Below are 14904 nucleotides of genomic sequence, written 5' to 3' on the forward strand. Positions count from 1 at the left end.
TCCGCGATTTTCGCGACAGTTTTTTATCCACCCGCGATTTTCACGCTTGGTTGGCCAAATCCGCGAAAATAGCGAAATCCGCGAGAATCGCGAAATCCGCGTGAATCGCGAAATTCGCGCCTGTTTTAACAGCCCTGGAAGAATGAGGAATAAGCAAATAAGAATTAGGAGCGAGAAGCAAGTAACGAGTAATGAGGAATGATAATGTAGAAGATGATGATGATGATGTTGAAACAAAATGTTCTAATATTGTAAGATAATAGAAGAAACGATCTTACTATTATAAGAGTAGATCAGGAGGAGAAGGGATTGAGAGGAGTACTAGGGAAGATATAAACTAAGCAGAAGGGCATATCGTTTGAGTAACAAGGAAAACCTAAGCAAACGGGAAGAGACGAATGACACGTCAGTCTCTTAAAGTGTTTTGAGAGATGAAGTTGCGCAGGAATTACTCCTGTTGCAATTCAGCTGATTGAGCCATTAACTTTGCATATGCCGGTTCCTCCCTCCGGACACTACACCTGGTAGCTTCTCAACAGAAGTTTGGAAGATTCGCAGCAGAAGATTGGAAGCTGCTTGAATTTGCAGAAGATTGAAAGCTTCTCAACAGATGATTGGAAGCTGATCAACAGAAGTTTGGAAGCTTCGCAGCAGAAAATTGAAAGCTTCTCAGCAGAATTTTGAAAAATTCTCAGCGGAAGCTTGAAAGCTTCTCAGTAGAGAGTTGAACGCTTCTCAGCAAAAGCTTGGACACTTCTCAGCAAAGGCTTGGAAGCTCCACAATAGAAGCTTGGAAGCTTCCTAACAGAAGCTTGGAAGCTTCTCGACATGCTTCTCAGCAGAAGTTTGGAATTTTCTCAGCAGAAGCTTGGAAGCTTCACAGCAAAAGCTTGAAAGCATCTCAGCAGAAGCTTCTCAACAAATGCTTGAAAGCTACTCAAAAGAAGCTTGAAAGCTTCTGTACATAAGGTTGAAAGCTTCTCAACAGAAGCTTGAAAGTTTCTCTAGGTAAGGTTTGAAGCATCTTAACAGAAGCTTGGAAATTTCTCAAAGTAAGCTTGAAGATTCTCAAGAAGCAGAAGCTTGAAAGCTTTATATTTTGACGTTTGTAAGTTTTTTGTCGGATGCTTTGAAACTGCTCAACAGAATCATGAAAATTTCTCAATAGGAAGTTGCTAGCTTCTCTACAGTTCTTTCCGTTTATATTTGTAAAATTGAAGTTTAAAATTTTTATATCTGAAACTGGGGTACCTGCACACGATAACATCTTAAAAATTGTAATATGTTCGTCAGTGAACAGCCGAAAACTAAATAATCACCCATTACGAATCCTAAGATACTCACAGTTTATCCTTCCGCTGTTGGCGCTTCTTCTTGAAGGCCTTCTTGACGCGCAGCAGCAGGAACGCCGCCCGGTCGATGCTGAGGGAGCTTTTGCGGGGTGGTGGCGGCACATCATCCATGTTTCCGGCGACGCAGGCGAAGGTCGTTGACGAGGACGACGACGAGGACGACGTTGGCTGTGCTCTGCTGGACGAAGGTGATGACGGGGCAGCGTTGGCAGCAGCAGGATTCGTCCCGAGCAGCTGGGAGGAACCACCAGCCGGCGAGACAGCGGTATCACCACCACTATCGCTACTGCCACGCACACAGGCGCCGAATGAATTCACCGTTCGGCACTGATCTACCGATGTTCGGAGGAACGTTTCTCTGCTTGAAATTTATCACATCACGGCGAAGTGTATGGTTTCACATCGTAACTTCTGTATCAAAACCACATATTTTTCACTGTCGAATCACATTTCACACCTGCTACTAACTTTCATCATCACTAGTAACAAATTTCACAATTATCTAGCACCTAATTGTTATGAACTTAACGCGCTCCGACATCGTCGCAGTTGTCGTCATTAGCATAAATCCAGGCGAATCCATGCCATTCCTCCGACAGGTGGCGTTGCCTGCCTGTCGATCCAAGAACTCGTGAACCAGGCAGATGTATGTGGCTGCCGGCTGTTGATTTAGGACGTTGGGGGCTCAAACGTGTGGCACATTCCCGGAAACGGCGCGGCAGCGGCGGTTTGGCTGAAACGAGACAACATTTCATAAATATTCCGCTTGGGTTAATATAATTTGGCGTAATGGGCGGGCGGCGGGGTACGAACAAGATGATTAGCATTTAATGAAAACAAGGCATTGTCGTTGTTGCCGTCGACTTACCGGGATTTAATTTGTAAACTTAATTTGCAGAAGTTGTTTATATATTTTGTGAAATTGTCCTCCACGTCTACATTTTGGTAGAAATTATTAAGTTTAACGATGCTTTAAGATATGACCTAATTATTTTTGTAACAAAGTAACATTAATGTTGTCATTTTCCGGTACTTTTAATGAGTTTTGATTCGGACCTGTAAAACCCATATAGTTGTTGAAGATTTTCGTAGGCATACTTTCTTTGAACTCTGCATTGAATTATTTGGAATTAACGTTTTCAGATCTACGAGCATAATCAAAACTTTACCCAGAGGATACCTAAGAACCGTATGAAAGCCAAAGAAAATCTCCAAAAGCTGCTTTGAATAGTTTCAGAAATTCCTAATAAGTTCTTAGTAAAACCTAAAAATTAACATTTTTGAAAGCAGCCATCGGTCACCCCTAATAGCCTATTAAAAATCCAATTTCGGAATAGCTGAAACCTTTTGAGTACCTTTAAAGAACCATTTCAGTTTACCTCCAAAAATCCTTAGGGAGGTAGCCCTTCGAAAACATTGAGAACTTCATGAAAAGCTTTGTGATTTGCTTGAAAGCCTTTAAAAACGCATCGGGAACTCCTAAAGCCGCATAATAACAGCTAACAATTCTATTTCTGGATACATCCGAAAACATTCTAGGAACCGCTTGGCAATTCGTCTGTGAAATATTATGAAAGAAGTGCTACGGGTGAGTCATAAATGAGTAATTCCTTGATAACTAGAAAACATACACTCTAGCGTTGGGCGTTTTTGAATCGATGTTCCAAAAATCGATGTTTTCATTCCGATTAATCGATTTTTTGAGTCGATGTTCGAGGCATCTAAAATTGAATGAATCGATTTTCTTCATTCGATTTTTTGATTCGGTTTTTTTTGTTGGAATCGATGAAAATTTGTTAATAAGTTGATGAAGATGAAAACGAATTTTGAGCTGGCCTTGAAGTAGTAAATCTCTTCTATTGAATTTCAGAACTGATTAAATTGAAAGATGTTGAAATTTCATGCAAATTTATTTGATTTCGTTTCAACCTTCATAAATTGTAATTTGAATTCGATTCGAATCGATTCAAAAACATCGATTCAAAGGATTCGATTAAATTGAAGAATCGATTCTGCAGTTCAAATGTGAATCGATTCAGTAACATCGATGTTATAGACAAATTTGCCCAACGCTAATACACTCTGTCCAGTTTGCTTAAGACCACCTCTTTTTTTTGTCATTCATTGAAAATTATTATTGCAATTTCAACCCACCCTAGTGAACTATGTGTGTTTTGGCGAAAGCATCTCGATAACTGTCAAATATTCATTCCTGCTTGCTTGTTTGTTATGGTGAAAACATTATATCCAATTTCCGGTCGTAAGTTACCTGAGAGAGACTCGCAAAGTGGAAAAATATCAACGTCATATGCAGCCTAGATTCCGCTGCCACGAAACGTCAAATGCAGCCCGTCAGTTTTATGGCTGAAAAAGTGAAAAGTATTGTATTAAAAAAAAACTGTTATTAAAAACCTCTGTCGGCGGAGCAGTTTTTTCCTAAGATGCTGATAAATATAACTATAAAGCTAGTTATTTCTAATATCTGCTACGTTTGCTGGCATGAAATTTCACTCAAAAGCCTATTTATGCTTCGGTGTGATGCAAACACAATATTTTTTGCTCTAGATGTCCATGTGAGGGTTTGAACGGCTTGCGCATTATCGATGTAAACACAGAGTGGAATAAGAAAGAGAGTAGTGTGTGATCCTTTGACTGCGACGCTTGCTCCTGCGGGGCGGGTGATGCGGTCAGGATCGAACGTGTTACGCGTGGAGTGCAGTGAAAAAGTGTATAGTATTTTACGGAAACCCCAGTGCGGCGACGGAGAAAAACTGCTTCACATCCTGGTAAAATCGTTCTTTATTATTGTTTACTTTACTCACTTATTACCAATTCAAACTAAATACGTGCCAGGGTCGAAAATATAATTTTCGATTCGGGAAGTGTAAAAACATTGCATATATCCATTTGATATCTGGATGTTTTTATGCGGGGCTTACTGTAAATGAAAATGACCTCAGAATGTGTGTGTATTTACTGCCATTCTTGAAATGGGTCGTTGGAATTTCAGTAGAGCTATCACCTTTCATCTCCTGGGCTAAAATTGTCTGCAGATATAAAGATATCGAAGGGTATCATTAAATACATGCATACAATTTTCTTCCATAAAAGCACTGCCGGCCAGTGGGAGGTGGATTGTATCACACACACACACACACAAACACAGAGTGGAATGGACCGATGCACGGGTTTATTATTTGACGTTTGAGTGGTGCCGTGTTATTTATGGGACCATGGCAACCAGTGAATTCGGCACCGCTCAAACGTCAATTAGTGAACTCGTGCATCGATCCATAAGAAAAAACTCAGCAATCACAGAAAAAGAAGACCGTCTCCGCGAGTCTCGTCTCAGCTTACGACCAATCGTGTTTTTCCTCAATTTCAAGTGTTTTGTTCAACAATCGATCACTATATCGAAGGGAAAATATTTTTCAGAGAAAGAGAAAGGGCAGATTGAAGCGTTTCTTTAAGAAAACGTAGGGATTCAAGAAATAGCACTCCGTATGGACCGATGCACGAGTTCACTATCTGACGTTTGAGCGGTGCCGTGTTATTTACGTGACCATGGCAACGAGTGAATTCAGCACCGCTCAAACGTCAAATTAGTGAACTCGTGCATTGGTCCATTGGTTGATCACATCAAATTGTGTTATCGCACTTGAAGAATCCCGAAGTCTAAGCTTTCCGTTCGAGACAAACATGAAACTGTTAGAATTGCTTCGAATTCTATGCAATCCTGGAAGCAGATTAAACAGGAACTCAATTTGGAGGTTAGCCGGGAGCCAGTTCGTCATGTTTTTGGTCGAAAGTTTGCACATCAGAAGGGCCAAGAAGGTGAAAGTTCACATTGAGAGACGTCTGAACTTTGCAAAAAAAATAACAGGAATCGATAGTGGAATACCTACTGTAAGTTACCAGCAAAATATAGCAGATATTGACGAATTGCAAGCGGCTTCATGACATGTGTTCCAGAAATCAATAATACGGCCCAATTTCCTTGCAGATTATTTTCAGCGATATTAAAAAAGGTTGGTCCCGACGCATTCAACGGATATTGGCGTAGTTTAAGGAGAGACGAGCAACACTTCACGACTCGAAACTTTGGTGGAGGTTCATGCATTCTTACTGAACTTTGAATTCCAGAATTTACTGAGATAATGATGTGTAGATCTGTAAGAGAGTCCCCAGAAGTTTTCAGAATTCATGAAGTCCTGAGGTCCTAAGAGATTTGGATTGATGCATAAAATATTTCTGGATTAAGTTTCCAAAGATCTTACGGAGGTTTCCAGGGGTTTTTGAAGATTTCCCAGGGATCTCTAAATGTTTCCAAGCGGTTTTCAAAGGTTCCAAGAGATTTGCAAGGACATCCCAAATGATTTGTCAAGGGTTTCTAAGTCGCACTTAGAAGCTCTCAGGGAATTTATAGTCTCCTACAATAGTTTCCGAAATGTTTGGAGAGATTCCTAAGAATATTTCAGGGTGTACCAGTGGTTCCCGAGTAGTCTTTAGGAGGTTTTCAACAAGATTTTAGAGGTTTTTAAGAGGTTTACAACGGTTTCTTAGGAGTTCTTACGAGTTTTTCTGGTTATTTAAAAATATTTTTAGATTTTCCCATGGGTTTTCAATGATTTGGAATACACTACTAGAGATCCATTAGCTCGTCATAATTTTCTTTCAAGTGCTTGGAAATATATGATAGTCCCTTGGAAACTCCTCAAAATCTCTAGAAATGCTTTGGAAACTTCTGGAACCACTTTGATGTCTCTCAGGCATCCTTTGGAATTCCTTAAAACCTTGTGGAAACCCACGAGAAACGCTGGATAATCCTGTTGCATCTCTGTGAATCGCTTAGATCTCTGAAAATTTCTTCATAATCCCTGAGAATCATCACTTTTAAAAACCATTGAGATTCCGTTGAAAATTTGGGGAACACATTGAGTTGTAACTGCCTGCTACGATATCGGCATACGTGTTTACTTCGGTAGATCCATTCGAAATTACAAGATTCGAACAGCTACCCGACGGAATAAAATTAGCTTGTGAACGAGCATGACTATAAATTACCTGATGGGTATGATTCTTAAGCAAGCGATCTTTAACTGAAAAATGAGCATTGTTGGAAATTCTGCCAGGGGAATTCCGCAAACGAAAAACATTATCGTTCATCTGTCTGGTACGAGCCTTGACGATTCCCTTACGAGAAGGGCAATCCCAAAAGATAGACTTATGAGGGCCCTTGCAATTCGCACATACAAACTTTGTGGTATCATCCTTCACAGGAAAGACGTTCTTAGCGTGATAAGAGCTCCCATAAATCATGCATGTAGCATCCATGCGGCAATGTTTTGTACCATGATCCCACTTTTGGCACTGAGTGAGGTTCTGGAAATGTTTCCATGTCACACGGACATCGAACATAAGTATTGCGTTATTCTAAAGCATAAATATTATTTAGACTTTTTCGTTAGAGTGAATCAAATAATACTCTTGAGAAAGCCCTTGCCGTACAAAACCATCGTTCTCTTCTTAATAATGATTACGTGGACTGGGCAAAATCCAAGTAAATCATTAATTCCATTTTTGATCTCTTCAGGTGATTTCTATTCACTTGAGAGACCTTTCAAGACGTTCATTTTTGTCATCATAAGTAAAAAAAATGTGCTTCTTCTCTTCAAGATGTTTGAGAAGAAGTTCGAGATCTTTAAGAGTTTCCGGCAAAACGCGACAGTCTCCTTTCTTTGCGATTTAGAAGGAAACCTTGATTCCCCTAATGGAGTTCAAGACCTCCTGTATAAATCCTCCAAATTCGGAACAACTAACCACGATAGGCGGCTTCCTCACTTGAATCAAAGAGCTTGGGCTAAAGGCTGCTTCGTTTTGGTGTTCAGAAAATTTGTCTAGAGCATCGAATTGATTGCTCATTTCGATGCAATAATCAATCCTTTCTTCCATTATTGCCACGTTTAGTAACAGTTTTAAACCCCACTGTTTTGGAAGGAAGTTGTGAATTCAGAGATTCACCCTCCCTTTTGTTTGTAGTTGCAACCATGTTCAGTGAATATACGAAAGAAGACGGTATCCAAGAAGGATTACCACCGCTAGCTTTCGCCAACGGGTCCAACGAAAAATCGAAGGCACGGGTACCTACAAACAAGGATCGTAAAGGGATCAATAGTAGAAAAAATAATACTGAAAAGTACTGTTTAAGTAGCATTGAAAAGTACCATTTTTAATTTTAGCACTGAAAAGTACTGTTTTTGTGGCACTGTAAAATACTTTTTTATTGCTTTAGGTAGTTTTTAAAGAAAAACTTCCAAGAGCAGAGAGAAATCGTGTACGCACAGCACGAAGGTACGATACGCACGATAGTTTTCTTTGCTAATCAACCGTTAGTGCATTTGTATTTTGTGTATAGGAACCAATCAATAGTTTGATCGTACGGTCTATGAGTGCGATCTTGTTAGGTTATTGTTAGCTGGAATGAGTTATCTGTCTTCTCCCTATGATTTTTCGCCTCGAGACTCCACCTCGTAAACATAGTCGACTTCTGAAAGAAATAAATTACTCACAACGATGGATAGGTGGAGCTCTTTTCACCATATTGTGAAGTATAAAAGCCAAGGTAATTCTGAGCATAGGCCATTCAGTAATCGAAAGTCAAAACGAACGAAACATTCAGACAGCGACAAAACACGCAACCGAAAATAGCGCGAAAGCCTTAACCAATCGCGTGCGAGCAGCGAACGGTGCGACGAAGCAACAAGACGAGAACCCCACCATTCGCCATCGGTGAACGGGACTGGAGCATATAAAACCAGTGGTTGTTTTGCTCCCAGTTCATTCACAAATCGAACAGCGTAACGAACGGATCATCTGGAGCAGCAAAGAAGAGCGAACGGAACCAGAGAGCGAAAGCAACAACTGAAAAGCATTCAGTAGTCAGCGCCAAAGCAAAGGGTCGAGTTTCTCCCCACGAATATTTCCGGCCAGGACCAGTCATGGAGGACAACCCATCCCGAGCACCACTGCCCCCACGGCCACTACCGGCGGCAATCGGAAATTTCGACATGCGCGGTAACACTCATGGATGCATCAGAAAGACTCAAAACGATAGTGTTAGTAAGAAAGTTTTTTTTTCACAAATCACTGTCTGTATTGGTTTATTATGAGGATCATAAAAAGTAGAATCGGTCAACATTAAAACAGCCTGCGAAAGGAAACGAAATATGCTTGAATGCCCTATACCTCAAGCCTTAGCAGAATGCTTCGAAACTCCTCATTGAAAGCATTATTGAGGCACTTTTTTTAATAGTATTGAAATTATTTTGATTAAAGATTTTCAAGTTAAAGAATTTCAAAATTTAACAAAAATATGGTGGAAAATTTTTTTTGTTCAAACAAATTTTAAAAATAATTCTACAGTGAAAATGTATTTTTTTTACAAGCATAAACAGCAATAACACAATTTTCACAATAACTGCACTGCCCATAACTGCATATTTGTAACATTCGACAAAAGTAGGCATTGAGTAAATGGGATACCAAGTTTGCAGGGAAGAAACTAAAATTTCAAAAAATCATTAAGAATTCAAAAGAGCTTATTTGAGGCAGAAATTTTGTACAACTCATACCGCATATTGGGTGAATAGTCAGAAAAAAATTCTGATAAAAATTTCGTTGCTACTACATTATGAGGCTCTTGTTTAATCTCAATGTTACTGTTATGCGGTTACAATTGCCAATGTGACAAAACAACTTGATATTTTTTTCGAATTTTCTAGAACAAACTCACAGATTTTAGTAAGTTGATCGGAAGTATTTATCATTTGATGACTCTCCCCGGTATTAACTCCAATTTGTCAAAAATGTCGAATGTGACTGTTATGCAGTTATGGGCAGTGCAGTAATAAAAAAACGTAGGCAGCTTAAAAATATGGTTGATTATGTGATTAATGCTAGTGGTAAGTATTATGAGGTAGATTAACAAGTTAAATTTCATGTGTCCCACTTGCCCCACAGAGTAGCGTTACTGCAAGTTAAAGTTGATTTTTAAGACTCTCTTCCAAGAGTTTTAATATCTCGAAAAGATACCTTCCCGTTCGTGCACCCATCAGCACATATGCTATCACAAGGTGGTTGATCCATTAGCTATTAAAAATTTTATATTTGAAATTGTTTTTTTTTTTTGAAAATTTTTCTGAATTACTTACTTATAAGTTCCACTTGCCCCGGCCTATCATCAACTAGCACATCAACCATTATACAAAATAAAAAACACAGTTTTCAACAGACTGAAGCATTTATCTCTTATTACTTAATTTTTCACTACCACATAAATAAATCAAGTATCTTCGTGTATCATATTAATTGTACAAAAGATGAACATATCAATACTGCAGCAAGTTTTATTGATGTGTAAAAAAAGGTTTACAAGAGCAATAAGTCGTATCAATTGTTTCTAGCTTGTATTTGTACGGAATTTAACACTGAAATATGTAATTGAAAGAAAAGCTACGTGAATTTGTTATGAATAACGTTTTTTTTTTTCATGATGGTTGGTTCGGTCTCATTGGTTGAGAATGATTTTCTTACATACAATATACAAACACATTAATGAACGATTGGCGAAGCAAATTCTCAGTTAATAAGTATCCGAAGAGCTGTAACCTAAGAAGCTGGCTTTGTCTCAATAAGGGTGTAATTCCAGACAGAAGAAGAATAAAGTCATGTATTCTTACCATGTAAGGAAGCAGTTATACGCAAGAAGTAAATACACACTTGAATCAGAAAGCCGATGCATTTCTCTGTGCAAATCTTGGTAAAAGGTCGTTTGCTGACATCTCAGCAAAAGTGACGTATAATGTCAACGGCACCCAAAGAAGGTGCTTTGAATAAACTTGATTTTTTGTTGACATATTAGTAAAATTTCATTTGCTGACCACTCGGCTGTGCGGATCTTGGTAAAAAAATTAAAAATTACCCCAACTCAACTGACTGTGTACTTCCACTGATCGAATAAGTGTCCTATAGCTTATTAAATCCACAAGCTCACATAGAACAGTTTTGTCCATTACAACATATAACCTTATATACACTCAGGCAAATGGACTATCCAAATACATAAGAACCCCTTATGAAAATTCGCCACAAGGAATCGGGTTGGAATTCATAAATTTGCCTTATGAAACCAAAATTTGAAACCAAAAAATGTTTACACGGCAACCTGGAATCGAACCAAGAACCTAGCGATCGATAGGCCCATGCGTATACCACGCATCTATCGACGCCTTGATATTGGGTGATTCTGGAACGGTACATAAAGCGCTCGCATTGCAATAATCGTTCCACCTTTCATAAGGCAAAATGTATGAATTTCGATAGTCCAGTTCGCTGCGTGTACCTTTGTTCTATCAACTTTCATTTGAAATTTAGGCTACCATCGAGCTTAAGAGAAAACAAACTGCCTTTTACCATGATTACATATAAAAATAGTGTACTTTATGGAACACAAAATTAAAATTAAAAAAAAAATGTTCGGGATCCCTCGGTGGATTTTTTTGGGGAACACGTCAAATGAAAGCTCAAAACCTATATTTTCGAATGGTGAAAGATTTAGCGATGCCTTTTTTTGTGATAATATTGTTCTACCAGACATGCCCTGTTTTTGACGTCATGAGCGTGAGCAAGTGATTTTACATTAAAATCTCATGCGTGAGTTTTGCGAAGCAGACCTCATGCTCTCGCGGGAGAACTCAATGTATGAGATTTGAGTGTGAGTCTACCAACACTGTATTTTTTTTCTTTATTCATTTATTTAAGAGGCTCAAGCGCCAACAAAGGCATAACGAAGCCGATAAACTAGATATAATTAACTTTACTTTGTATACCACTCTCTGATGATTTCTTCTATACGTCTGCTTTCCTGCTGTCTAAAGTCTTCATCCTCCACGAATGAAAATGAGTTGCATCTCTAAGTCCGATTTCCGTACGGTACGACGCTGCTTTCGTTCCAGCCTTCTTGCCCGTCGTTGGGGGTTTACTGAATGCTTTGCCACCATTAACAGTTGATGGTTTGGATTAGCAAGGCCATTGTTCTTCACTCGTTGCAAGCTGTTGCTTGGCGGTGTTGTTCTGGCCTGTTCTTGAAATTTTGTCACACCCCTTGGTTTGAACTCAAATTTTGGAAGTACTTTGTTTTCAGTGTCGCTTCCGAAATGTCAGATAGGAACAACCCCAGTGTTAGAACTACAAGCCCTGCAGTGTTTTTGTCAAAAAAGTGAGCGTCAAACATGATCAAAAGTGTCATGGTTCATATTTGGAACCCTTTTAAAAATTAAAATTGTAATATTATTTTGCCATTATTTTTGGGAAAAATTGGTAAAGTAGTTGCAGGAACATGCTCTTTCGTGTTATTAAAGAAAAACAAGAATTCATTACACATTTTAGGACCCTTTTTGTGAAGGAAAGCACTCACATACCATGTAGTGCTTAACCTCTCTATTAGCAGCTTCATATTTTACCGCAATTAAAATATTCAAACCTCGATAACTTTTTTGTTTCTCGATATTTTTGCACCATTATTACACAAGTTCTAAAAAAAAACTTTTCTAGTTTTAGAATCTGTGTAAATATTGTTCATTGGTTACCTGGATCCTGAGATATTCCAGAATTCATTGGGGGACCGACGCGTAGCTATAACCCACGTCAATATTTCAGGCTACAGAATTTTTATCGTATTCGGATAAATATTCACTCACATGACAAAATTTTCTATAAACACCGGCATATTTACGGATGAAAATAATTAGGTAAGAGAGAGAGAGAGAAACCGAACGCGTCTGATAAGGTTCAATGATGGAGATCAACTGGACCAGCACTGCTTGCAGATCAACTAACCATTACAAATTCAGTCTACAGGGTGTCCGCAAATTATCCGAACAGCAAAATATTGGAAAGATGATCTCGCATTGAAAACAATACAAGATCAATGTCCATGTACCTTTAATAATACATCTATAAGTTAACTCAAAATACAACTTTAAAAAATTTCGAAATGATTGATTGTTACTGAGATAATCTAATTTAAATTTTTCGGAGTCGTTTTTCCTGAGGGCCGCTAGTCATACTGGTGATATCTTATCCCTGAAACCTAAAAGAGTTGAATCCAAACGTCCTATTATTATTTGAAGTAATCTACAGGTTAGTGGCTTCAAGTTAGACTGGAAATAGAAAATTGTACGGTTCAAATTCAGTGAGTACTATGGACATTTCTCTACCGTCATAAAGCTCGGAAAACAGCTCCCTTTAAGACACCTCAATACATTTGGATTGATTTTGCACTTATTTGAAATCGAAAATGTGTCAAACTTACATCTTAAGAATATAATAAGCCAATGTTTAAAATCATGCAAGAATATTGAATTTATTATGCTTGATTGTTTAGAGCCATGTCTTCAAAGTTTGTACGGATAATTTGCGGACACCCTGTAGTTATACTCTGATTAAGAATGTTCTGCTGCGAAAAATTTGTTTCAATTCCAACACGATCAGCCTCAGACTTTATTTGGTATAGATCTAGTTGGATAGTTTGGTTGCAACATCGCACAACATAATGCTATACGATGTGAATATGAATATGAATAAAATTATCCTATATACTGATCCAGCAGAGCTCGATTTTGCGCCAGTATTGTTAAGAGTACTTAGGGGGAGACCCCCCAGTGCCGGACAGCACCCAATACCGGACAAAGTCGAAACATTGAGAAATCATGGTCCAATCAAGATGGTGTATTAGTAGAAAAGGAAGCTATTATGTAGACTAATGTTTACGTAGAATAACACATCCTTGAAATATGCATGCCTTTTTAAAAAAGTAGAAAAGTTTGGAAACCTTCAAAAAATTGACGTATTCTCTAAATTTTGAGCCTTTTCATTAATTATTTTGAATATGAAAAAATACTTTGGATCACGCAAGCATGATCGAACATAGTCCTAATTTGATAGTATGGATGTATTTTGTACCATAATTGAACTAAATATGGACGAATTACAATTTTCGTTAAGCACCTCCTGTCCCTCAGTTTCGGACAGCTTGATTTGTTATATGATATCTTTGTAATTATTGCGTCAGTGTTTCAAAATACTTTCATTTTTCATGGGTTCCATCGATCATGGTATCAAACATGCAATAAAATTAAGAAGAATGAACATTCAGAACAACATCGTAAAATGTGCTATTTTTCATCATATATGGAAGAGGTTTTTGATAGGCATCTTGCAAACTAAGAAAAACTCAAATTATTCTTGTAAATGTTGCAAATGTATTGAATTGGTAATCATTAACTATTACTATAGTGTACACATTAAATGATGTTCAAATTTGCAGAATTCGAGGCATGTCCAGATCGTGTCCGGCATTGGGTGCCATCTTTCAAGATCAATCAATTTGGTACTAAAATACATCATCAAAATGCATTGTCAAAATTCATATTTATATTTTCAATTTTATTTTTGTACACTATAAAAATGATAATATATACTATAAATGGGTAACACGAGCCCATAAAATCAATATTTTTTTAATTATGAATTTAGTGGCTTAAGTGTCCGGTACTGGGGGATCTCCCCCTACTAATCTCGATGTTTGTGCAAAATTTGCAACAAACAAACTCTTCAAAACACTTCAAGAGGATACCTAAATTCATGTGAAAAATTTGTTCAGCATGTTGTCTCTCGGCCTATGAGCAACAAGTGTGCTTCACTAAATGTCATCATGAGCCCGGCAATGTACAGAGGTATTTGATTTTCCACGTATTGCGAAAGGGTTCGGTACGTTGAAAAACAGTATCAAGTGCCGAGATCAGACAAATCGAATTAGGGGTGGAATTTTTATTGGCAATTGGTTGACACAGGACGCATATGTTAGGCACATAAGTGTTCGAGTATTGCAAAACATAGCTTACTGATAGGAAAATTACTTACGAATGACTTGATTCCGTAATGCCGTAGCAGAATCATCTGTACTGCAGTTATTTTCTGTGAACGTAAAAATTGTCCTCTTAAGCTACATCTCCTGTATATCACATTCCTCCCTCCATAAACCGAAAAGTTCAGTAATTGAAATTCCTCCCACCACATTGGAAATCGAAACCAAAAGTCATCGGGAAATTTCACCCCAAAGCCATGCGAAACTTTCTGAACTGAATGTGAGTGACACCACCAAAATGGATCTCCATTGTTGTTTGGCAGCAGCAAGACCACTGTGGTAAATCCCAAGTTTGTCGACATTGAGTTAGGAAAAAGGAAAAGTTGAATTTGAATGTTAACCGAAGTTTTTCCGCATATTTTGACGCTTGACATTCGCACCATCCGAAGCACAAGAAAGCCTCCCCGAAGAGTAGTGACGACTTGATATTTCTTGATGGAACGTGACGCACAGGTATGTTAAAACCTTGTTTTACGTAAGTAATATTTCATTTTATTTACGTAAATGAATTGGCTCAATAAAATATGTTCTATTAAGATTTGAGATCAATTATTGTTTGTGGTTATC

General features: G+C 38.1%; 1 protein-coding gene across 1 annotated transcript in view; it reads right to left on the reverse strand.

The window, feature by feature from the left end:
• Nucleotides 1–14904, reverse strand: part of LOC5576566 — a 680673-nt gene that overhangs the window by 609614 nt on the left and 56155 nt on the right. The window contains exon 2 of the mRNA XM_021837955.1: nt 1345–2085. Within this exon, the coding sequence (XP_021693647.1) occupies nt 1345–1463 (119 nt within the window). The 5' untranslated portion in view covers nt 1464–2085. The remainder of the gene's footprint in view (nt 1–1344; nt 2086–14904) is intronic.

This window comes from Aedes aegypti, chromosome 1 (assembly GCF_002204515.2).
Source record: "Aedes aegypti strain LVP_AGWG chromosome 1, AaegL5.0 Primary Assembly, whole genome shotgun sequence".
NCBI classification, from domain to species: domain Eukaryota; kingdom Metazoa; phylum Arthropoda; class Insecta; order Diptera; family Culicidae; genus Aedes; species Aedes aegypti.